This window comes from Podarcis tiliguerta, assembly GCF_965153285.1.
Source record: "Podarcis tiliguerta genome assembly, chromosome: 14".
Lineage (NCBI taxonomy): Eukaryota > Metazoa > Chordata > Lepidosauria > Squamata > Lacertidae > Podarcis > Podarcis tiliguerta.
The window spans coordinates 18,209,010-18,234,516 of record NC_139547.1 but is presented as its reverse complement, the minus strand read 5'-3'; the positions used below and the strand labels follow the sequence as shown (position 1 = coordinate 18,234,516).

Genomic DNA, 25,507 nt, shown 5'->3' with positions numbered 1-25,507 from the left:
GAGGAGGAGGAGTATCAGGAAGAATGGACAAAATTTAACGATTATTTCGTTAAATTTGTTAAGTTAAACTAATTGGAAATGCTTGCAGGTATCAGATTGGCTTAGGAATTTAAACAAGTTAAGTGATGTTTAATATGTTTAATTTTGAAATGAAAAGATATAAGGATGTTAAATGATTAAGTTAAGTTTATAAGAACTCTGATTTGGAAAACCGTTAAAAGGATATGCATTGAAATTCAACCAAGGGGACGCGAGGAAGTCATTTAACAATGTTAATAAGTGCAATTTTAATAAGGTTATGATTTATGTTTGTTTGTTTATCTGTTTGTTTATAATTTTGTGAAAATCAATAAAAAAAAATTGGGGGGGAGTATTAACTCACTCCCACACCGCCCTCGACAATACCAGAAAAGCAGCCCTCGTGGAAACCTGTCCCAAGCAGCCTCAGCCCATTTCAACCTGACCAAGCCTTTGAAACCTTCCAGGCAGCTGAAAGCTGGCAAGAATATCCCCGCCGTCCCTCTTGACCTCCAGGGGGAGCCTCGCTCTCTTCCCAGCTGGCTGCACCGGGACTCTCCGGGTTCCGTGGAGATTTACTGTGCCAAAGAGAGCAGGTGAGGAAGATGGAGAGGAGAGGGCTGTCGAACGCTACTAGCCATAAAGGCTGTGCTCTGCCTGTAAAGTTGGAGGCAACAATGCTTCTGGAAATCACTCGAGGGGAGAGTGCTCCTGCTGTGGCGTAGGAAGGGGTGTACGGTGGGTGCGGGAGTTATTTTTTGTCACCCCCCTCAGTGATGACACCCGGGGCTGCCCACACCTCTCTTCCTATGCCACTGCTCCAGAGCGTAGGACCTGACCCAAGTTACAAAAAAGGATGTTCTGACTAAACACGAGGAAGAACTTTCTGACTGAAAGAGCTGCTTGACAGTGGAACAGAATAAGGGAACAAGAAGAACACGTGTTTAGAGAAGACTGGAAAATGTTTATTGAATACATGGGAAATAACTGTGTACAGCTGAAAATGCTGGCAGCATTAAAATAAATCCAACAGTGTAAATAAGTTATGATGGATGTAATAATGGAACGCTGAATGGTATAGTTTCTGTAAAATATGCAGGGATTGTAAAATGAACCATGGAACGAGAAGAAGGGAAGTCATGGATATTTTAAGGATGTAAAAATGAGTACTTTAAATTGTAAAACAGAAAACTCTCTCTCTCTCTCTCTCTCTCTCTCTTTCTCTTTCTCTCTTTCCTTTTAGCTGCTCTGATAGGGTAGTGAAATGCTTAAAAGGGAATAATGTGTAGCAAATTGTTTTATTTATGGAAAGTAGATAAAAGCTTCCAAATATAAAATAACTGTTCATATTATACATTTCTGACACTAACAATTCATAGACACTAAAAACACACAGACACATGTGCGCTTGATAGTGGGGTTTTAGATGCTCGAAGGAGGCATGTTTGCTGGCCAGGGATAGCTCAGTTTGGTAGAGAATGAGGCTCTTAATCTCAGGGTTGTAGCTTCCAGCCCCACATTGGGAAAATATCCCTGCATTGTAAGGGATTGGACTAAATGACCTTTGTGGTCCCTTCCAAGCCTACAATTCTATAGTTCTATGTTTCTGTCAGCTAGGAGGAAATCACTGATTTGCCATTCGTTTAAAGCCCCAACTGGGAATGTAAGTAGCCCAACCAAGTAAGGAAGGTTGTCTTTAGCTATGGTTCTTAAGGTCAAACAAGGCGTTATGTTAAGCATGTCAATGCGTTTGGCAGGGCTGAGGAATCTGTGCCCTCCAATGTTCATCATTCAGGACCACTGACTGTACTAGCTGGGGCTGATGGAACTTGGTGTCCAACAAAACTCAAGAGGGTAGGAATGGGAAGAAATTAAATTCAGTTCTCATTTAAAAGTGAACGTGCCTTATTCACACTTTCCAAAACAACACGTGAACCAAAACTAAGCCGTCCCTTGAGATTTGCACATCTGTAAAGTTTGCTGTGTCATTCTCCAGCCAATCAGAGTGTTCAAAAAATGCATGTGCTTGGGTAAAGTGTGCCTAGAAATGAATATGTTAGTGAAATTAGCTTACAAAAATGCATTGTATTTGGAGAAATTCCTTGGCAATGTGCATATTAGGCAAAAATCATGCATTTGTTCAGAGAAATTAGCCCTGAAATGCCAATTAATTTTCACAAGGTTTTTTTTTAAAAAAAAGAAAAATTGAAAACTAATACGGAACTAAAAAAAACCCCTGAGAGAAACAAAATTGACAGAGTCACCCATCCCTACCAGAGGGTGACAGATTCCCCATTCCTGATTTAACATGTCTGGAGGTTTGTTTTGTTTGTTTGTTTTAAATACAAGATTAGGACTGTGACACGGTGTGGAGTGATAACACATAACTCCTCAGGTTGTGGCACTGATAAAAACTGTCAAAGCTATTTCTCTTAATCACTGGCTGAGGAATAGAAGGTTTGGAGGAGAATATTTTTTCTCTTGTGAGGGGAAATGGGTTACTAGCCTCACGTACTGTGGTCCTTATCCTAATCACACACTCCTAGGGGTTGAATCAGTTCCTCACCTCACAATGTTCTTTTTGAGGAGGCCGGGCTCTACCTGATATATTCTAATGTTATACAGCTTGCAAAGCCAGCAAGGGCAGTAGACTGAAGAGACTGAACAAGTTATTAAGCAGAGGGTTTGGGCCTCTTATTGGCTTAGTCTTTCTTGAAGGTGGTGCTATGGAGGCTTGCATGAGCCCTGGTGTACACAACCTGCGAACTGGGGCGGCACAGCCCTTCGCTCATTCTCCTGCTGCCAGCCCAATCCTTGTAAGGGGAGAAGGCAGATCTGCGGGATCCTGCATACTCAGCTTCAAAGGCTGGGCTCCGATGTTGGGAGGGGGCTGGCTGAGGAGGAAGGGGCTCATCCAGATTGAGGAAGGAGAGGGGATGGTGACCTCGGCTAGACCGCCGAATTCCTAGAAGCTGATACGCGAGCCCCCTCTTCTCCTCCTCAGCATCTGTGCTCACAGGCTGGGTACCTTCCTGGTCTTGACTTGGCTCAGAATTAGCCACGGGCACGCTTGCAGTCTCCTCTTGTTTCACCGAGATCTTTGGAAGCTAAACCAGGGATGGGAGAGAGTGCATATGGAAAGAGAGAAAGAGAGAGGGGTGTGAATTTTGGATGGGTAAACCCAGATCCTATAATTTTTCAGGAAATTCCTCCCAACTTAACCTTTGGAGATTGGTTTCTGCAGGATGGGTTCAAGCACTTACGACAGAACTTTGCACAAACATTCTTACTATTGGCAAAACCTATTGGTGTTTCACCACTTTTCTGACTAGTTGCAGGACCTTAGCCAGACCTAGCAGAGTACATGCAGAATCCACAGAAGCAATTGGCAACTTGTCTGTAGACAGGATAGACGAAGCAGGAACCAGAAACTTGTAGTTAGGTGTTTATTATATACAGTGGACTATTTACAAGAACAGAACACAGATCTTTTGCTACCTCTCTCATACACTACTCACAATTCCTACACTGACAAACAGAACTCTAAACCTCTGAACACTGAACTCCCATTTGTAGGCCATTAATTATCACTCCCTTGAGAGAGCTTGACCAACCAGGCAGTTGTCTCCATGTCTCTGTTATCACCAGGCAGACTTACTCCTTCAGATTGCCTTCTGGCTGTCTGCAAAATCTTAATTGACTCTGTGTGAGTAGCTGCACGTACACAGTTTCCCAACACTTACGATACTGGGGCACACTACTGATGCCAACAACAGGTGTGGCCTCTGAGCAGGAGTGAGGAAGTGTGGCCCTTCAGATATTGGTGGACTACAGCTCCTATCATCCTTGACCACTGGCCATGCTGGCTGAGGTTGATGGGAGCTGAAGTACAACAAGATCTGTAGAGCTACAGGTTCTACACCACTGCTTTAGAGGAGATCTCTGCAAAGGCAGCAGCCCACACAGATATAGGCCACATCCTACAGTCTTCAACCTTTGGCATTGTGCTGTATGCGCATGACCATTGCACCTGCATAAGCAGTGCCTTTCTACCCAGTATGTCCCTGGCCCAAAGCGGGGGGGGTGTCAGCAGCGTGGGAAGACCCATTCAATGAGCTACATCCAGGTGGTTGTGGTATTTACATCCACATAGGGTAGAATCACAGGAAAGCTACTCCCATGTGACCTGGGCACATAGGGAAAAGACCTAAGGCAAATCCGTTTCTGTGTGTGTTTGTGAGAGAAGAAGAAGAAGAAGAGTTTGGATTTGATATCCCGCCTTTCACTCCCTTTAAGGAGTCTCAAAGCGGCAAACATTCTCCTTTCCCCTCCTCCCCCACAACAAACACTCTGTGAGGTGAGTGGGGCTGAGAGACTTCAAAGAAGTGTGACTGGCCCAAGGTCACCCAGCAGCTGCATGTGGAGGAGCGGAGACGCAAACCCGGTTCCCCAGATTACGAGACTACCGCTCTTAACCACTACACCACACTGAGATGGATAGAGAATGGTGACTATGTCAATTTCAGTTTCTCATTCTTTCAATTCAGTTCTCCATGTTACCACATCAGTCTGCATTTTTTTAACAAACAGAAGTCCTCATGAAAATTCATCAGCATTTTCGCACAAATGTCTCCCCAAAGACAATTTTTTGTATGCAATTTTGCCTAGTATATACATTTTGGCAAAGCAATTTCCCCTGATACATTTTTGTACGTATAATATACGTCATTGCTGTATGCTAGAGATGCATTTATCTGCATTTTTGTACCTATTACCTGGCTGTAGAGCTGCATTGCAACATTTGGAGGGTTGCAAACTTCAAATGATGGTTGTGTTTTGGTTCACACATTGTTTTGGAAAAATACCAGTTAGAGGTAGGTCCATCTTGAAATGTGAAATGAATCAGATTCCCCCTCCCCATTCTAAATGACAAGCTAGTTTGTGCATAGGCAAATGCTTCACAAAGATTCAAGCTGCAACACACCCCACTCCAATTATGCAGATCCGAACTCCAAATATGCCCACCACTCTACCTCTTATCCCACAGGAGGGAGATGTGACTTACAGGTACATAGGAGGAGAATGTTCCCAGCAGGTTGCTTGTGATATTATGAAAGGTCTCTTTCAACAGGTCCACTTTGTCCCCTGCCTCAGACATGGCCCTCTGTGGAGAGACCGGCAGAAGCTGCCCAGCCACATTCCAGACCGTAACAGGGGCATCCTTCACCCTTGAGGCGATGGAGAAGCACGACGTCTGCAGGTTCTGAGACACACTGCCCACCAAGCTCTGTGCCTCAACTTGCTTTGCTGTCTAGAAGGAGAAAATAAAGCCAAGGATCTTGGTTGAGCAAGCATGACTTTCCCATATGAGTACCCGTGACCACATCTGCACCATTCATTTGAAGTGGTTTCATATCACTTTAAATACTACTACTACTACAGTGGTACCTTGGGTTACAGATGCTTCAGGTTACAGACTCTTCAAGTTACAGACTCTGCTAATCCAGAAATAGTACCTCAGGTTAAGAACTGTGCTTCAAGATGAGAACAGAAATCACGCGGCGGCGGCAGGAGGCCCCATTAGCTAAAGTGGTACCTCAGGTTAAGAACAGTTTCAGGTTAAGAACGGACCTCCAGAACGAATTAAGTTCTTAACCCGTGGTACCACTGTACTACTAATAGTAATATTAATAATATATTTATACCCCACCCATCTGGCCGGGCCTCCCCAACCACTCTGGGCGGCTCCAAACAAAATATTAAAAACACGATAAAATATCAAACATTAAAAACTTCCCTAAACAGGGCTGCCTTCAGATGTCTTCTAAAAGTCAGATAGTTGTTTATTTCCTTGACATCTGGTGGGAGGGCGTCCCACAGGGCAGGCACCACTACTGAGAAGGCCCTCTGCCTGGTTCCCTGTAATCTCACTTCTCGCAGTGAGGGAACCGCCAGAAGGCCCTTGGCGCTGGACCTCAGTGTCCGGGCTGAATTATGGGGATGGAGATGCTCCTTCAGGTATACTGAGGCCATTTAGGGCTTTAGGGCTCCTTCAGGTATACTGAGGCTGTTTAGGGCTTTAAAGGTCAGCACCAACATTTTGAATTGTGCTCGGAAACATACTGGGAGCCAATGTTGGTCTTTCAGGACTGGTGTTATGTGGTCTCGGCGACCACTCCCAGTCACGAGTCTAGCTACTGCGTTCTGGATTAGTTGTAGTTTCCAGGTAACCAGTTCCCCACAAAATCCTGGGAACTGTAGTTTGTTAAGGGTGCTAAGCATCATTAGGTCTAGGTTGTGGAGCAATAGGACCAGAAGCAGGGTGGGCCATGTGTAAATCTGAGAACATCTTGGATCTGATTGATCCCAAATTCTACTGTACCCCTGACGTAACCCCAAGAAGGATGAAAAACTTACAGTGGTACCTCGGGTTAAGTACTTAATTTGTTCCAGAGGTCCATTCTTAACCTGAAACTGTTTTTAACCTGAAGCACCACTTTAGCTAATGGGGTCTCCTGCTGCTGTTGCGCCACCGGAGCACGATTTCTGTTCACATCCTGAAGCAAAGTTCTTAACCCGAGGTACTATTTCTGGGTTAGCGGAGTCTGTAACCTGAAGCGTATGTAACCTGAAGCATATGTAACCCGAGGTACAACTGTAGTATCAATGAGGTTTTAAACTGAACCAGGTCAGGGTGTGCAACAAAGAAAATTATCCCCCTCGCCTACCTTTTGCCCTGGCTGGTGTAATCTCACAGGCTTTAGGGGAAGTGATGGCTTCTCTCCCACAGAATCTGACAATTTCAATTTCTCTCAGTTTCACATTTTCCCAATATTACCACGTTTCTGCAGTAATTTGAAAATGCTCCAGCATTTTAGTGCAAATTTCTCTTAACATAAAAAAAGTAAAGGGACCCCTGACTATTAGGTCCAGTCATGGCTGACTCTGGGGTTGTGGCGCTCATCTCGCTTCATTGGCCGAGGGAGCCAGTGTACAGCTTCTGGGTCATGTGGCCAGCATGACTAAGCCGCTTCTGGCGAACCAGAGAACCGCACGGAAACGCCGTTTACCTATTTATCTACTTCCACTTTGAGGTGCTTTCGAACTGCTAGGTTGGCAGGAGCAGGGACCGAACAACGGGAGCTCACCCCATCATGGGGATTCGAACCGCACATTTCTTAATTCTGTTTTGAGTAATATGCACATTTTTTCAAGCATTTTTTCCTGCTACGATGCATTCTTGTATGCTGTTTCAACTAACCTATGCATTTTTACACACGTTTCCACTCAATATGTGCGTTTTTGTACATATTGGTTGGTTGGCAAACTGAATTGCAGAATTTGGAGCAGTACAAATTTAAAAGCTTAACTGTGTCAGCTCACACACTGGGTTTGCAGAAGGGTGAATTAGGTAGTTTTTCATTAAAATGCTAACAAAAATAAATTCACATTTCTCCCACATCCCAACCCTTCTGCTCCCAATACACAGTAGCACATTCAATTTTCTCTGGGTAAACATGTCAAATCAGAACTCCATCAATTTAGGACAATGGAAAAATTGTAAATTTAAAGTTTTCCTGAAAGTCCCCACCACTGAACAGAGGTCATAATAGCAATAACATCAGAATTTCCAGGGTCTTTGATATAATCAAAGACCCCGTGCGTGGCTTTTTAATGCCATGTCCCCTTGGGAAAGAGCTCCCGCCATTTCCTTCCCCTGGCTGTTTGGATAGAGGATGAATTTCCTGTGGAAATTTGCCCTCTGGTTTGACTCCCCCAGTTGCACCCAATGGAGGAAAAAAGCAAAATGCCTGGCTACCTCAAACCCAAAACAGCTGGATTCAACAGGTTAACACCATTTATTTACATGCCAAAGCTAATTTCCTAAAAAGCTAACTCTGCTTCTCCAGTGCAGAACAGAATTCTGGTGGATATCATATATCTCCACATTTTAAGTTTTCTCTGTGAACATGGGAGTTTGAAAGATTTGGAAAGCTGCTCCCCTTTTGCATAAAACTAAAAACTACTCTTCTTCGTTCCTGAGGTTTTCTTTTAAGCAAGATGAAAGTCTTGGTGGGGAGTAATTATTCTATGTAAGGGTGGAAGGATCTGTTCATTTCAGCTCTCTAAGCTTCTCGTTTTCCCAAAATTAAATTCAATCCACCACATATCTGCAGCATTTTGTGCTTAAAAATATTCCCCATGAAAACTCATTAGTATTTTAGTGCAAATTTATCTTAAACATATTTTTCTATGCAATTTCCTATAGGTCTACCTGGACATGGCAAGCATTGAAGCTGGGAACCTCTGTATGCAAAGGATGGTTTCTGTCATTGATCTATGTTCCACACACGCACCACGCACATAGTCCAAGAATAATGATTTCAAAAGTTGTACCTTTCTCGCAGTGTCATCTTTCTTGGTTTCCTCCTCTTTCTTTGGCACCTTCTGAACCTTCTTGCTTAGCCAGCCAGTTTCTGCGCTCTGAACACCAGTGATGATCTTTAGGACCTTCTTTGAGCTCTGTCGGGCCAAGACAACCTGCACAGAAGAAGATGGTGAAGAGTCCATGCGTTTCCAGGCATGCGGATTAAAATTAATTGGACATGGGTGAGAAATGATTTCTTTGTCACTTTGGGCACCTCAAAGTCCAAATTTCAAAGGGTCTGTCAGACGCTGATGGTGGTTGCTCGTGAGTAACCAGGCAGGACTCTGACTTGTCTTTTACAGGTTTTATTGTGAGTCCCATGGACTGCAAGAAGATCAAACCTATCCATTCTGAAGGAAATCAGCCCTGAGTGCTCACTGGAAGCACAGATCCTGAAGCTGAGGCTCCAATACTTTGGCCACCTCATGAGAAGAGAAGACTCCCTGGAAAAGACCCTGATGTTGGGAAAGATGGAGGGCACAAGGAGAAGGGGACAGCAGAGGACGAGATGGTTGGACAGTGTTCTCGAAGCTACCAGCATGAGTTTGACCAAACTGCGGGAGGCAATGGAAGACAGAAGTGCCTGGCGTGCTCTGGTCCATGGGGTCATGAAGAGTCGGACACGACTAAATGACTAAACAACAACAATTGTGCAAACTATTTACAGTACAGATCTACAAAGTTTATGTCCGTCTTAGTCACTTGCAAAATCTGGGAGTGGCCGCTTCCAGCTTCTCCCCCAACATAAGAACTTTGGCACTCCAAGCCTCCTCCTCCCCTCCTTGCATTTCAGCCCTCTGTGCAAGCTGGGCGACGGAAGTGGCGTGCATCCCTCCTGGCCAGCCTGGCAAGATGAGGCGCTGGGACTCTCAGCAGCATCCTTGAGCCCTTTCCTCACTTGGCTGGCCCCTTCCCTCTCTTCTCCACTGAAGGTGTGGCTTTTCCCACCCTGGAAGAGGAACTGCTCCTCAGGAGTTTCGGAGGCTCTCTGTATCCCAATAGCCCCCCTGCCTCCCTCCCCTGTTCTGATGGCAGTCCCCTGACAGGGGCAGTGATTTCTATGTATTGGTGTAAGTGTAGAAATCATAGAATCATAGAACTGTAGAGTTGGAAGGGACCACAAGGATCATCTAATCCAACCCTCTGCAACAAAGGAAAGTTGCCCAACGTGGGACTCAAACTCATGAGGCTTGGTAGAGTCTCATGCTCTACCAACTGAGCTATCCCTGGCTGGCAAACACACCTCATTCAAGCATCTAGAACCCCATCATCAAGCTCAGGTGTCTGTCTGTGTTTTAACTGTCTATAAATAGTTAGAGTCAGAAATGTATAAATTGAATACGAAGAGTTATTTTTATATTTGAAAGCTTTTATGTACTCATAATGAACACTTTCCATAAATAAAATAATTTGCTACACATTATTCACTTATAAGCATTTCACTACCCCACCAGAGCAGCTAAAAGGAGTTCTTCCCCACCTCCCAGTATGACTCATGCTATAGGAAAAGGTCACCAGGTACAAAGGTTGGTGGTTAAGTACTGTATCTTATGTAGGAATACAATACACCCCACCTTAATGGGGAAAACTTGTGCCCAGGTGGCCAATGTTTTTGTGAACTTCAAGATCCCTCCTGCTCTCCCTTCTTAGAGTTCTTTATCTTTTAACCCAGCTTGGCTTGGGCAGCGCTTCAAACAGAAGACTCCTAAAAACATGCAGACCTTCAAACAGAGGAGTTTTCTCTATAAAGTAGGTCGTGTGGCCACTCTACTTTATCTTCTCATCAACCTTATAAAGTAGATTAGGCTAAGAGATAGCAAATGACCTAAGTCCAGTGGTTTCCCCCCCTGGGGGTACGCTTACCCCTAAACATGTTGTGAATCTAACAGGAGAAGAAACTAAAAATGTTAAATATTTTAGTTTCTTCTCTAGCATGGTAAATCGTCAGTTCCATTGCTACCCCGTGTTGGATTGTAAAACTTGGCCACATAATCCTCCTTTAACCTTTGGTGAAACAGAAATAATGAAGTGGTGTGACAGAGTTGGACTTCCCGATAGACAAATCCTAAGGGGTTTTTGAGAGCACTTTTCAGAAAAGAAGATTCCATCACCTCTTATGCCTCTTTTAAATGCAATCAAGAACACCCCAATTTCAACAAGTGAGTGTGAACGTGGCTTCTCTCAGATGAATTTAATACTGACTCCAACAAGAGCTTCATTGCATTTAAACCCTGTAGCCAACTTAATGTTTATAAAACTGGTAGGCCTTCCTTTGAGCCTTCAAGTGTATGTAAATTCATGGTTTTTGAAAGGACGACATCTGGCGACAGACACCAACAGCAACAGAGGAATTGAGAAGATGTTAGTGCACACAACCTCATGCCAATGTGGAAGTTACTGTCAGCTGGCAGCTGTGTAATATGAGGTAACATGTGTTCTTCATACTTTTGTCCATTTGCTGTATTTATTTTCCCTGATTTGAACTATAAAATGGTGGTTTTCTTGAGTCAAAATGAGAGTACCCGTAAACATTTTTTAGGGGGGGGAAACAAAACCACTGCCTAAGCCCATCAGCTGAGTGTGGCAGAGGGGCAAATTGAACCCGGGTTTCCCTCTCTGTAGTCCTAGTCCAACACCCTAAACTACTACACCACAAGAGTGCTCAAGAGTGAAAACACTCTTAAGAGTGCTTGGTAGCTTCCTCTAGAAGCTGCGCACGCAAATCCCAGTTCAAGGGAACCACAACATGTTCTACTTAATCTTGGGCAACCAACACATCTCTCTATATTGGGACTGGAGCCAGGAGGACCCAATCCTTGGGAGATATACATGGGGAGTGAGGGGAAAGAAGACCTTGGGAGGGGAAGTAGCTATGTGATGGTTCCCAGGCACAAACACAACAGGATGTTGGAAAGGAGGTACCAAGGGGGATAATTTGTGTGTCTTCCTCTTCCTGTTCAAAACCCATTCTCCCATGACTCCACGAGGGAGAGTTCATGGCTTTAGGAAGGATGTTAATCAAAGTCATGAATCAATACAGAGCCAGTTAAAAATAAACCAGCCTTTTCATCTTCATTTGTGAACCTAGTGCCCAGAGATAAAGTCTTTACTGAAGATCAGAACCCCACACTAAAAGGAAACACAGGAAACTATTATATAATCCTAAAAATAAATTAGGAACAGAGTTAGGAATTGGCTTACTTAGGAACGTAGGTCAAATTATTTCTCTATGCGGGCCAATAGTGTAGTGCAATGGTTAGAGCAAAGGTGGAGAATGTAAGGCCCAGGGTCCCCAGGCCTCTCTATCAGGCCCTCGGAATCTCCTGATGTCACTCTTGCCAGTAAGGATCTCCAAAAGAGACAAAGGACCAAACTATGGCCTTTTGAACTGTGTGTGGATGGGTTACTTTGTCTGTTTGTTATTATGTTGCTTTTGAATTATGGTACTGGAGGAGACTCTTGAGAGTCCCATGGACTGCAAGAAGATCAAACCTCTCCATTCTGAAGGAAATCAGCCCTGAGTGCTCACTGGAAGGACAGATCCTGAAGCTGAGGCGCCAATACTTTGGCCACTTCATGAGAAGAGAAGATCCCTGGAAAAGACCCTGATTTTGGGAAACATGGAGGGTCCAAGGAGAAGGGGATGACAGAGGACGAGATGGTTGGATAGTGTTCTCGAAGCTACCAGCATGAGTTTGACCAAACTGCGGGAGGCAGTGGAAGACAGGAGTGCCTGGCATGCTCTGGTCCATGGGGTCAAGAAGAGTCGGAAACAACTAAACGACTAAACAACAACAACAACAATGTTGCATATTTTTGTATTCTTATATTGTAAACCGTCCTGTGATACTAGGATGAGGAGCAGTAAATGAAGAAGAAGAAGAAGAAGAAGAAGAAGAAGAAGAAGAAGAAGAAGAAGAAGAAGAAGAAGAAGTAGTTCTGAGTGTTTTGGTTCTTTCTTAAAGTTCCACGCTTGACATGCACCAGATGGGCTTCATGGCATTTCTGTTTACTTCTTGTTTGTTTACTTTATTTTTATGTTTCCAGTCCTCATGAGCACAGTGACAGCATTAAGAATCGAGAAGGAAATATGGTCTAAAGAAACAAAGGCGTTATGATTTTTACGACTGTGTCCTGACGATGGCTCATTTAATTTTGGGCAGGGAATTCAAACGGTCCTAGAACAGTGGGAGCCATGGGGAAAGTTATTATGAGTGATGCTTAAAATAGAAAATGAATGTGTAGTTAAGCCCTAAATTAAACTATTACATGCTAAGCCCTAAATTAAACTTTTACGTGCTAATCCAGCACTTGGTACAACAGCCACGCTCACTTTAGCCAAGGGAATTCCAGGCAGAGACACTTACCAGACCTGGGATCCATGTTGCCAAATCCTGCCCTTTGTCTCTTACGTGCTGGATGTTTTGGGTGGTCTTTTTGTATGCACGGTGGAAAGCAGTAACAGCTAAAGATCTTATCCTCCCAAAGGTGCTCAACTCACATCTCCCCGGAGGCTTGTGCACTAGAGAAGAAAAATGTGGGGAGTTGAGAATATGCATGCAATCAAGGAGCAAGACCAGCGATATTAGACAAAGAGGTTAATTGCCTCTGCACTTTCTAAGACATCAGAGCATCCCTACTAATAAAAGGGAACCCAGGTGGCGTTGTGGTCTAAACCACTGAGCCTCTTGGGCTTGCCTATCAGAAGGTTGGTGGTTCAAAACCCCAAGACGGGGTGAGCTCCCGTTGCTTGGTCCCTGCTCCTGCCAACCTAGCAGTTTGAAAGCACACCAGTGCAAGTAGATAAATAGGTACCACTCCGGCAGGAAGGTAAACGCCGTTTCCATGTGCTCTGGCTTCGGTTGTGGTGTCCCGTTGTGCCAGAAGCGGCTTAGTCATGCTGGCCACATGACTCAGAAAGCTGTCTGTGGACAAACACTGGCTCCCTCAGCCTGAGAGCGAGATGAGTGCCACACCCCATAGCCGCCTTTGACTGGACTTAACCATCCAGGAGTCCTTTACCTTTACCTACTAATAAATAGGCCAGGTTATAGGCAGCTGAAGACTAACAAAAACACATTGTCTTTTTAGTTCCATGTTTATAAGATCATCTCTCCTTTTTCTGCTTCAGTTTTCTTTCAAGTAGCAGACTCAGGTCTGCCTTCTCAAAAATTAAATAGAATCGCAAGACAGTTTGGTGTGAGTATAAGCTACACCATACACTTCCACAGTAGCTGTCAAAGGTGACAGTTTTAAATTAAGGTTAAAGAAATTTTAGGCTGTAATCCTAAACACGCTTTCCTGGGAATAAGTCCTATTGAACCTGAAAGAATTGACTTCTAGACATGCATAAGGTTGCATAGTTAGCCAATCCATCAGACTAGTTTTAATGAACTGATCAAAGAATGACATCTGCATAATCTTGCCCATTCATTAATTCCCCCTCCTTTTTAGGGCAGTTCACATAAAAACTGGCATAGGACATACGCTCTCATTCCCCCTGGCTCTCTTTGGACAACCTGTTTACTGCACAAAGCTTCCATGGAGGTTAGGCTATGCCCATTCTTTACTCAATATCCATCTTTATTTGTTTGCTTGGAAGTTCTACATCTTTCCGTCAACGAATTGTTTATCTCACACTTTTTTTTTAGTGCATTTCCCAGTCAATTTCCTTCCTGCAAAAAGTCTGTTGTAGATGTTGTCAAAAGCGGATTAGTTGTGGCAGAGCACCAGAGTATTGTTTCAGAAAGTGTGAATTAGGCAGGTTCACCATTAAATGTGAATGGAATCAAATTTATCCCGCATCCTTACTGTCACCCGCAGTTATAAAACCAACTCATGTTAAAAATAATTAATATTTTAGATAATATGCTGCTGGTTAATCATGAATGACTTTTTTGGTGTCCAGTTATAAGGGATTGTCTTGAAACCAATGATGTCCTTGTACTGGAAGGTTCCATTATTTCTGTGGAGGTTTCCATCAGTGGAACAGGCATGGTGGCTATTTTTCCTGATTCACCCTCCCCTCAACAGCCCTATGCCAACTCCCATGATGCCCTGAAGAGTAAACTCCCCCTCTCTGGAGCAGGTTGGAGGAAAGCCGGGTAAAGTGGGGGGTACAGAGGGGAGAGTGAATATGCAGACATTGCCTGCCTTCTCCATTCTGCTGATAGAAGGTTCCACTAGAATCAAAGACCCTTCCATCATCCAAGTGATAACATTGGATAGAACTCCCAGTTTAAGGGTTTAACCCAGTCTTAATGACTTGCTGCTAAGCAGAAAAAATGGTGCTTGTAATTTCAGCTAACAATACTCTGTCTGAATGGCCATTTTACCTCAGGTTTTTTTTTATTATTATTAATTTCAGATGGGACATGTTAAGCAATTTGCGGTATGAGTTTCTGTTAAAAAGAAATAATTAATTGTGGTTTGAATCCAAATAGTTCCATGAAGTAACCCCCGAGTACTGGAAACAGAAGCATCTCCAGTGCCACCTTGTGGAAGTTACTGAATTCCCATACATAGTAGGAAAGGGCTGTAGCCCAGTGATAAGAGCATCTGCTTTGCATGCAGAAAGTCTCCGGTTCCTGACATCTACAGGTAGGGCTGGGAGACAGCCCTGCCTGAACCCCTAGTGAAAGTCGTTGCAAGCTAGGTGGACTTTCTAAACAGTAGAAAGCAGTTTTCTTTGTTTCTATTTGGGGATTGGCAACATTGGGGAAGATGGGTAGACAATCCACCACAAATTCACCACCTCCATTTTTGCAACACCAGGGCTGCTTTGTTCTCTTTTGGCATACAGTGATACCTCAGGTTAAGTACTTAATTCGTTCCGGAGGTCCATACTTAACCTGAAGCTGTTCTTAACCTGAAGCACCACTTTAGCTAATGGGGCCTCCTGCTGCTGCCACACCGCCGGAGCCCTATTTCTGTTCTTATGCTGAAGCAAAGTTCTTAACCTGAAGCACTATTTCTGGGTTAGTGGAGTGTGTAACTTGAAGCGTATGTAACCTGAAGCATGTGTAACCTGAGGTACCACTGTATCTATGACCTAACACCAGCTAGGGTTGCCATGTGTCCTCTTTTTTTCTAGGACATGTCCTCTTTTTCATGTATGTAAAATGAGAATCATCCTAGCGATCCATAGTTCAAAGTAGAAGTTGGCAAATGTGTCCTCTTTTTTGCTTTTCAAAATAGGACAACCCGACGACTCTTCCACAAAATCAGGTACAGTGGTACCTCGGGTTACAAACACCTCGGGTTACAGACTCCGCTAACCTGGAAGTAGTACCTTCGGTTAAGAACTTTACCTCAGGATGAGAACAGAAATCACGCGGTGGTGCAGCGGCAGCAGGAGGCCCCATTAGCTAAAGTGGTACCTCAGGTTAAGAACGGTATCAGGTTAAGAACGGACCTCTGGAACGAGTTAAGTTCGTAACCATAGGTACCACTGTAATGGTACTAAGCAGTGCTGGATTTAGTGTGGTGCAGACAGTTTCCCCACACAGGGCGTCAAGCCGACGGGGTTACAAGACTGAAAAGATCTCTAATTGAGAAGATCTCAAATTTTGGCCTGGCACAGGGCACCATATTACGAAAGATTACCAAAGTCTGTCCCTGTACTAACTAACCTGACTCGTGCTCAGTTTTTGGGAGGAAGAAGTCCACCAGCTTCTCCAGCTTGCCAATGGCCGCGTCTACTCCAGCTTCAGCCAGCTGGCTCACTCGACTGGTCCTGGCATATTCTGCTGCGTCCCTCAAGCTACCCTTGGGCTGCTTGCAGCTTTTGACACCCAGTCCCATGACTCGGTCCAAGGTGCGCATAACTGAGCGCATTGCACTTTGCATGTAAGTTATGATGGAGTCCTTTAGATCAGATGTAACCTAAAGCAGAAGGAGATAACAGAGAAGAGGATCGTTATTTTACTTATTTAAAAGGGTGCTTACCTGTCTGTCACTATAATGTTTCAGGGCAGCTTACAACAACATAATGTATACTGTTATGAAATCAAATAAAACTATTACAGTTATAAAGGTAAAACACAAAACTCTTATAATGGCCGAAACACAACAGAATAGATTCAACTGAAGAAGTGCGTCCCAGATCTACACACATGCAAGATGAGAACAAAGAATTAGTACAGAAACAACAAGTAAGGATTTAAGGGGGAGAGACAAGGAACTGGGAGACCTCATTTGTTTTGGCTTTTGCTGTATCAGATATTGCTAAGTATACTGGCAGGAATTGAAAACTAGATAGCTGAGGGAGAAGGAGAAAAAATTAAATTGGAAAATGTGAAATTCAAGATTAGATATAAGGGTTGAAATGTGAATTGGAATATAAAGCAGTAAATAGGAAATTACAGGGACAGAACTACCTAAAATGTATAGAAACTTATTCATGTACGCAATTACAATGGCAAGCATGTTACTTGTCCCTAGATGGAAAGAAGCAGAAGTCCCAGCAAAGGAAGAATGGATACAAAAACATATGGAATATGCAGAAATGGCAAAACTTACCGGAATAAGAAGAAATCAAGATAACCTTTATTTTTTTTACAAAAGAATGGAAATTGTTTATTGAATATTTACATATAAATTATAAACAGATAAAAAATTGGCAGGATTATTGTACTAACCTGCAGTTTTATAAAAGTATATATTTAAAGATGAATAAATAAGTAAATTAAGTTAATTTGGATATGCAGAAGGTATTAAAAACAAATTTAAGGAACTGCAGAAAGAGGGGGAAGGAAGTCAAGTTTTGAAATGTCAAAATGATTGTAAAGTTAGCGACATGTATAAAATTAATGAAATGTATAAACTTTAGGGTTCATCCAGCAAAGCAGTCTCATAACTTACTTTCTCTACTGGCTGGTTGAGGGCAGGAATCTTCTGCTCCAAATGGTCCAGACCTCGACAAGTCAGGATGTTGGCTGCTGCAACTGAATCAAAGAGGATACAGATACTAACACAGTTCTAGGGCAGAGCCAGGGAGAAGGAGCAAGCTGTAAATTGGTTGATTCAATCAGTCCATGCACAACACACACTTAACGATTTCCAAACAAGCCAAATTCCAAGTCCAGCATCCAAATTCTCCATCTCTGCATCATACCCTCCAACATTTCTCCAATGAAAACAGGGACGTCCCATTCCATAAAGATAATTTTACTGTTTATACCCCACACATCTTACTGGTTTGCCTCAGATACTCTGTGCAGCTTCCAGCATATATAAAAACGAAATAAAACATTTAACATTTAAAAACACCTTCCCTATACAGGATTGCCTTGAGACGGCTTGGGTCATGTGGCCAGCATGACTAAGCCACTTCTGGCAAACCAGAGCAGCACACAGAAATGCCGTTTACCTTCCTGCCAGAGTGATACCTATTTATTTACTTGCACTTCGACATGCTTTCGGACTGCTAGGTTGGCAGGAGCAGGGACCGAGCAATGGGAGCTCACCCCATCGCAGGGATGCAAACCACCGACCTTCTGATCGGCAAGTCCTAGGCTCTGTGGTTTAACCCAAAGCGCCACCTGCGTCCCTTCCCCCTTTGTACAGTAGGGCTAGTTTCTACACCCAATCATACACTCCTCTCCATCCTCTACCCAACCAAGCAAGAGGTGTTAGAAAGGTTCAAGGCCAAATTACAGCCAGGCAAGAAGCGTCAGGGGGTGTGGCTGAGGGAGAGTTCCGGGGGCCAGATAGAGATGCCTGGAGGGCCACATTTGCCCCCCCCCCCAGGCCAGAGATCCCCCACTCTTGACTTACATTGAGGTTCCAGCTTCTTTACCACAGGCTTCACGCTCGATGCAGCTATGGAGCTGGCATTCTGGAGGCCTCGCTCATAAGCCCCACACACGGACGCCATCAGGGGATGAGCTTCTTTGGTGACGGAATATGCCTTCTGGAGGTTGCTGCATGCTGTATTGACCACTGGTAGGTGCAAGACCCTCTGCAATGCGTTATCATTTCCCTGTTGGGGAAGGAAGGTAAGGGACTAAGAATGGGAAGGCTTCCAGGTTCGATTCCTCAAACACTCATCCTGGTCTACCTCACAGGGTTGTTGTGAAGCTGCCTTGAGCTCTTTGGAGAAAAGACAGTAAATACAGTATTGGCCTGAATATAAGCCTCATTCCTCTCCAAATTCCAACCGTGAAAAGTTAAAGTGCGGCTTATATTTGCGAGCTTGCGGTATGTATTCAGGAGCGTGGGGAAAACAGCGCCAGGAGCTCAGCAAAGGGGCGCCCATGCGCAGTCCCCTGTCCTTTCCCCCAAAGCCGGGAAGGGAGAGAGCGAGGAAGGGGAAAATCCGCCGGCAACACAGCGTGGCTCCCCCCCCCCCCAAGTATGCAGCCAGGAGCAGCGAGGAATAAAGCGGCTTATATTCGGGTATTTTTTCTTTTTTTCTCTCTCCCCCTCCCCCAATTTGTGTCTTATATTCGGGTGTGTCTTATATTTGGGCCAATATGGTAAACACAATGAATGAATGAATGAATGAATGAATGTAGAAGGTTGAGGGCAGTTTAAAATGTAAAGGGACCATTAGGTCCAGTCGTGACCGTCTCTGGGGTTGTGGTGCTCATCTCGCTTTATTGGCTGAGGGAGCCGGCATACAGCTTCCAGGTAATGTGGCCAGCATGACTAAGTTGCTTCTGGCGAACCAGAGCAGCGCACGGAAATGCTGTATACCTTCCCACTGGAGTGGTACCTATTTATTTACTTGCACTTTGACATGCTTTTGAACTGCTAGGTTGGCAGGAGCAGGGACCGAGCAACGGGAGCTCACCCCATCGCTGGGATTCAAACCGCGGACCTTCTGATCGGCAAGTCCTAGGCTCTGTGGTTTAACCCACAGCGCCACCTCCGTCTGAGGGCAGTTTAGGAACAACAATTGTCCCACAAGTGACTGGAACTTTGTCAGGCCAGCAGCAACATTTGTGCAAGCTGCTTCAATCATTCTGCAGACTTGGAAAGTTCAAGGTTGCTTCTGAAGGAGCCTGTGTTTCAAAATGCACTGAGCCGTCATAAATCCTCATACTTTAGGGAACAAGTTTCTCCGTCTTGATTTCCGCCCACGCACTTACCTTAGGGGTTCCGTTCTGCATTAGCTGCTTGCTTTTGGCTGCCATCCTTGCATTAGCCTGTAAACTAAAGTGCAAAGAACAAATTAATCCGCAGTGCAAAGGCAAGAGATTCTTCCCGTGTGGTTTGATAGGAAGCCCTCCGAAGAGTCTAAGCTTGTACAATCCTGGAACTTCAACCCTGACACAGGAAAAGCGGCTTTGGGTGCCAGGACTCAATGAGGAAAACAGCTGTCTTGGGGATCTTTACATGTAATTACACATGCAATAAACGTGCAATTATCCCTCAAACAATGTGGGAAACACAGTTTATTTTTTTCTCATGCTCTCAAGTACACATTACATTTGCATTCAGAAATTTAAAGTCACAGTTATTCCCTGTGTTATATGTGTTATATGTTATATTCCACAGCCCCTCTGTGGTCCTTTGAAACAGAGCTATTGACTTTGCGTCTACAAGATGTTGCAGTGATCGCTAGCTTAGATAAAGTCACAGTTATTCCCAGAATCCAAAGCAGCCCTTGGGGAGGGACAGGTTTGTTCATTTCTTTCTTTTTAACAATAAATAAATATAGCTTTATTGATTTGCAATATATAACAACAATTACAAAATACATGCATTTTAATTCTACCATAATAGATGTATTTTTTTGCACCCATTACTTGCACTGCAAAATACAGAGCAGTGAGAACGCTGAAGGAAAGCTGTGTTTCATTTTGCAGGTTATTTCAGCAAGTGAAATGCAATGCAAAGCGAATAAAAAATTCTCACCCATTCCTGCTCGCAATTTTTGCTTCTTTCCTGAATTTTGGTACAATCAACATTTTACCTACTGTCTTTTTTTTTAACCACTCAGTGCTGAATTTGTGACAGGCTACCGTATTTTTTGCTCTATAAGAAGCACCAGACCACAAGACGCACCTAGTTTTTGGAGGAGGAAAACAAGGAAAAAAAGATTCTGAATCTCAGAAGCCAGAACAGCAAGAGGGGTCGCTGCGCAGTGAAAGCAGTAATCCCTCTTGCTGTTCTGGCTTCTGGGATAGCTGCGCAGCCTGCATTCGCTTCATAAGACACACACACATTTCCCCTTACTTTTTTAGGAGAGAAAAAGTGAGTCTTATAGAGCAAAAAACACAGTAAGTTCTCAAACATCTTTTTTTTTTTTAGTGGAATATCTAAATAAAAAGATGCATCTGAGCAGAAGAAGGTAAGACGATTCTGCTGGATCAGACCACAGCCACATATGGTCCAGTATCCAGTTTTCATAGTAGACCACCGAATGCCTATGGGGAGCCTGAAAAGATTGCAGCCTTAATCTACATTGCGTAGAGTGGCTCCAGGAAGGAGTCTCCAGAAGTCACATATATCGGCATCTCCACTATATAGGTGTCTTTTTGCAATAACTATATTAGAACGATACTCACCGGCTTCACAAGTCTAACCGCCTTTAGCAAGAGGCCAGAAGTGGAGAGCGTGCAGCAGTGCTGTCTCAACTCTGACAGAGACAAGTCTTGCCCCAGACAGTAACGCAAGCAAGCCCCACCTTCCAGCTAATAGGGTCAGGGGTCTTGCCAAGCTGCTGTGGAAATTGGGCAAAAGAGCTTCCTTGGATTCAGTAAAACTCAGGCGGATGCCCGAAACATTGCCCAACTGTGATCTTCAAATGGCCAAATTTACAAGAGGCAAATCACACATCCAAAGAGACAAATCATATCCCCTTGGGTCAGAGTCTCCAGATCTTCAGAAAGCACCTAAAAAATTTCAGGTGCTTTCAAGGAATGCACTGCCAGTTCCCCTTCTGGGATATCTTTCTGTCTCTGGCTTCCTTGCTTAAAAAGTGCTCAAGTTAATGTGTACATTTTTGGTTACATTCCATAAGCACCTGGCGCTCAAACTGCATTCTAATTGTGCCTTATATCAACGGCTGACAGTGTGATTTTGAATATATGTAGGAGTAGTAAGAGCTGAATTATATTGCTGCTGTTGAGCACAGAGGTGGTCCGTGCATAAGGCAAGGTGAAGCCATTTGCTTCAGGCGGTGGATCCGAGCCCTGCTCCTGCTGTTGCGCTGCCAGCCTTGCTGGGGATTTGTCCAAACCAGGCATAGGCAAACTCGGCCCTCCAGGTGTTTTGGGACTACAGTTCCCATCTTCCCTAGAGCTCCAATTCCCAGAGTTTCCTGTGAAAATGGATTGTTAAACCACTCTGCAAATGGTAGCTCTGAGAGAATAGGGGCTTCTTACCAGTTCTCCGGAATCCATAACGAACTACAGTCCCCCAATTTTTTGCAGGGAAGCCAAAACTGTTTCAAGTGGTATGATACTGCTTTAAATGCATAGTGCAGATGGGACCCTAAATCACCACCAGTGGTTTCAGACCAGGCATTTCCAGCGTCGACTGGCCCCTCAAACCAGCCCCAGTCTCTGCATGGCTTTCTCCTCCTCCTCCTCTTCCTCCCTCAAATCCATTCTTGCCACAAATATAGGTGAAGAAGCAAAGCTGCTGCAACCAAGTGGAAATTCTTTCCTTAGGTCTGGGAATTAATCATTCCTCTCCGCAGACAGAAGTCCAAAGTGCAGTAGTTGCTCCCCAACAGTGGGCTGGGCACTTGGCAAAGGAAACTCTGCTTGGCATAGATGACGAGAGAGAGAGAGAGAGAGAGAGAGAGAGAGAGAGAGAGAGAGAGAGACCAGCCACCATCCCACAGCACAAGTGCTCCTTGTCCTAGACTGAAATGGGGTTAAATCAGACCACTTGGTTTTCAGCCCAATGAAACACATGCATAGAAAGAAAATGCACATCACCCCTAACTCCTGGCTTTGCAGTTGGACTTGCGGGTGAAGCAAGTACAGTGGTACCTCGGTTTACATACGCTTCAGGTTACGGACTCCGCTAACCCAGAAATAGTGCTTCAGGTTAAGAACTTTGCTTCAGGATGAGAATAGAAATCGTGCTCCGGCGGCACAGCAGCAGCAGGAGGCCCCGTTAGCTAAAGTGGTGTTTCAGGTTAAGAACGGACCTCCGGAATGAATTAAGTACTTAACCTGAGGTACCACTGTAGCACCTATTTGCCACCTTGTTACACTTTCACACTCCCACCCATAGACCCACACAGGATAGCTATTTCCAGTGCTTTTTTTAGGGGGTGGGGAGAGACTCAAGGGTACGCATACCCTTAAACATTGTACTTTGTACTTTTGTCCATTCTCTGTACAGCGATACCTTGGTTTACAACCTCTGTTCCGGAGGTCTGGTTGTAAACCAAAACAGGTTGTAACCCAAGGCGCACTTTCGCCAATGGGGCCTCCCCCCCCAAAAAATGGGTTGAAATCCAAAAAATAGGTTGTAATCCAAAAAAAGGGACACACACTTCAGGGTTTGATGTGGTTGTAATCCAAAATGGCTGCAAACCAAGGTACCACTGTATTTATTCCCCTCGATTTGAACTATAAAATGGTGATTTTTTTTAGTCAAAATGAGAGTACCCCTAAACATTTCTTTAAAGAAAAAAAGAAAGTGCACTGGCTATTTCTGATTTAAAATAGCTACCATATGATCAAAGCGTTGTGGGTGATTGTATCTTCAGGACTGCCATTAAGGAAGTGTCAAGTGCAGGGTTTTAGCTCCTGTTCAGCATTTCTGCCAGCCCTGCCCATTTTCAGGATACGCCACTCTTCCTCCCTCTTGTTATTCCATTCCCATTGAACAGTTGGTCAGTATTGTATGGCCACTGAGCCTTCTCCATGGGCTGCTGCTTCATCTTTTGGAGTGTGGGGAGAGGTTTTACCCTTAGTCTTTCCCCCCTGAAGATGTTCTGCATTTCAGAGTTCACCAGGGCAAGATGTCACCTCTCTCTTGTTTCTCCCTTTTGGCCACAATCCTGTCAGACAACCAGCCACAAAACTGGGAAAGTACAAATGGCAGGCAAATGAATAAAATAAACTAGGGGCTGAAAACAAAATTTATCCTGGGCTCAACATGGTTCAGAACAGGTCCTTCCTCAGGAGACATTTGGAATAAATTTCATGTCAAGCACATGAGTTACCCCTTCACTGTCTCTGTCTCTCCTTGCCTACAATACTGCCAGTGCTCGCCAGCTAAGTTTACAGAAACATCAGAAAAAGCTGCAGGTCTCAGCCAGGGAGTTTTATCCCAACCCTACCTGGAGATACTGGGGATTGAACCTGCAACCTTCTGCATGCAAGGCAGATGCTGTTCCACTGAGCCATGGCCCTTTCATGTGAAGGGAACTATTCGAATGAATGATGTGCTGGTTCTTTCCCATCCAACATGCAAACACTGGCTGTTATACCCTTCTCTTGTTCTGTTTGAGAAAAGAACAGAACACTTGATTGACTCATCTTATGGTACAATACTGCCGTCCTACACATTCTTGCCTGCAATTAGATCTGTGAGATGGATGAGGTAAGACCTGCTAAAAGCAAATAGTGGAATATAAACAGCACTTTTATCAATGAAGCTGCAGAACAGTTAGGATGGGGAACCTGTGGCCCCTCCAGATGTTGCTGGACTCCAACTCCCATCAGACCCAGCAAACATGGTCGTTGGTCAGCAGTGATGGAAGTTGTAGTTCAAGAACATCTGGAGGGCCACAGGTTCTCCATCCCAGTTCCAAGGCCTGAATTCATAGGGGTGAGCTGGTGCTTAAACCACATTTTACCACCTAAAGCAGCCTTACACAACCTTGGGTCCCCAGATCTTGTTGAACTACAACTCCCATCATCTGTGGTGAGGGATGATGGGAGTTGTAGTCCAACAAGACCTGGGAACTCAAGGTTGAGAAAGGCGGACCTACATTATTCAGTTCCAACCACCTTTGAATGTATGTTGCAAAGCTGAAAGAAGGCTGAAATGTCCTCTAAGATGGTTTTACAAGAGGCCATAAAAAATTGGAAGCAGCAGGGGATCTGCTTTTTGATGTGATAATCTGGAGGCTAAGAGACATCTTGCTGAATCGGATTGTTCTTGAGAGATTCCACAGGAATTCATTCTTCTTAAGGTCTGGTTAGGCTGCAAAGCCAGCAGCTGGGTGAAGTTTTATAGCCGAACAGTGAAGTACACATTGCAAGGTTCCATTCTTGGTTTCCCCTTTCAGAAGGGAACAAACACCAATTTCTCTATCAGCGACTTTTTTCACCTACCATGTGCAAACCAAACGCAAGAATCAAATTCAAACTCAGAAGTTTGCAATTGCTTTTTCTTTCTTTCTGGAAAACATGAAAGTACAGTATAGCAGCTTTTGTTCCAGATAGTGTGATATTCAAGGTGCTGGGTGCTCTTTAAAATTCATGTTATTAAACTCGTTAGTTGCTCGTTGCAGAAAAAGGTCACAAAGCAACTTACAACATATTCAAAATATTAGCATAAGTTAAAATACCTTATAATATAAACACCTTTAAAAAATTCCCAATATGCAAGATTAAAAGGCACCAAGAAAAGGATTTCACCCTGTCCCAAGTCACACAAATATGGCTTAATTTCATAGCTTTTAGAAATCCTAATGTGTGAGCTCCCAACAGTTTACTCCCAGATTTCAGTGTCTTAAAAATAAGGCTTTTAAAATACAGTATCTTCTTTTAGAGGGCAATTCTGACGGCACCTGCTAGCATTGCCCAACAGCCCTAATCTCATGAAACAGAAATACATCTCATTACTTTCATCAGAATTCTGTGGAACACAAGAAAACGATGCATGTCACGAGTTTATGTCTGTTGGGCTTACAGGCGCAGTCAAAAGCATCCTCGGCAAAAGGGAACAGTTACAAAATGTTAAGAGAGTAAGAAGCAGGAAAACTAGAATCACTGGGTTGGAAAGGACACCAAGAGTCATGCAGGGTCCACCACCTTCTGAGACCAGACAACCTAGACTCTTGTTTGTTTATTTCATTTGCCCGTTCCTTCAAGAAGCTGTGCACTGGATTGCCTGCAAGGTAGGGGTGGTTTTTTGGGG

General features: G+C 44.1%; 1 protein-coding gene across 4 annotated transcripts; it reads right to left on the bottom strand.

The window, feature by feature from the left end:
- Nucleotides 1-961: 961 nt before the first annotated feature.
- Nucleotides 962-21,919, bottom strand: PLIN1 (perilipin 1). Of its 4 annotated transcripts, XM_083412113.1 has the most exons (10): nt 20,673-20,959; nt 20,031-20,411; nt 19,540-19,914; nt 18,224-18,428; nt 17,309-17,391; nt 16,078-16,330; nt 12,814-12,968; nt 8,416-8,559; nt 5,084-5,329; nt 962-3,125 (listed from the first exon to the last, which is right to left on the bottom strand). In XM_083412113.1, the coding sequence occupies exons 3-10, from the start codon at nt 19,582-19,584 to the stop codon at nt 2,721-2,723; spliced, it is 1,536 nt and encodes a 511-aa protein (XP_083268239.1). In that variant the 5' UTR covers nt 19,585-19,914; nt 20,031-20,411; nt 20,673-20,959; the 3' UTR covers nt 962-2,720. The 4 variants fall into 4 exon arrangements, with proteins under 4 accessions (XP_083268239.1, XP_083268240.1, XP_083268238.1 ...); XM_083412114.1 differs by lacking the exons at nt 20,031-20,411; nt 20,673-20,959 and adding an exon at nt 21,781-21,919 and having other exon boundaries at nt 19,540-19,603; XM_083412112.1 differs by lacking the exons at nt 20,031-20,411; nt 20,673-20,959 and adding an exon at nt 20,962-21,147 and having other exon boundaries at nt 19,540-19,603.
- Between the last annotated feature and the right edge of the window lie 3,588 nt (nt 21,920-25,507).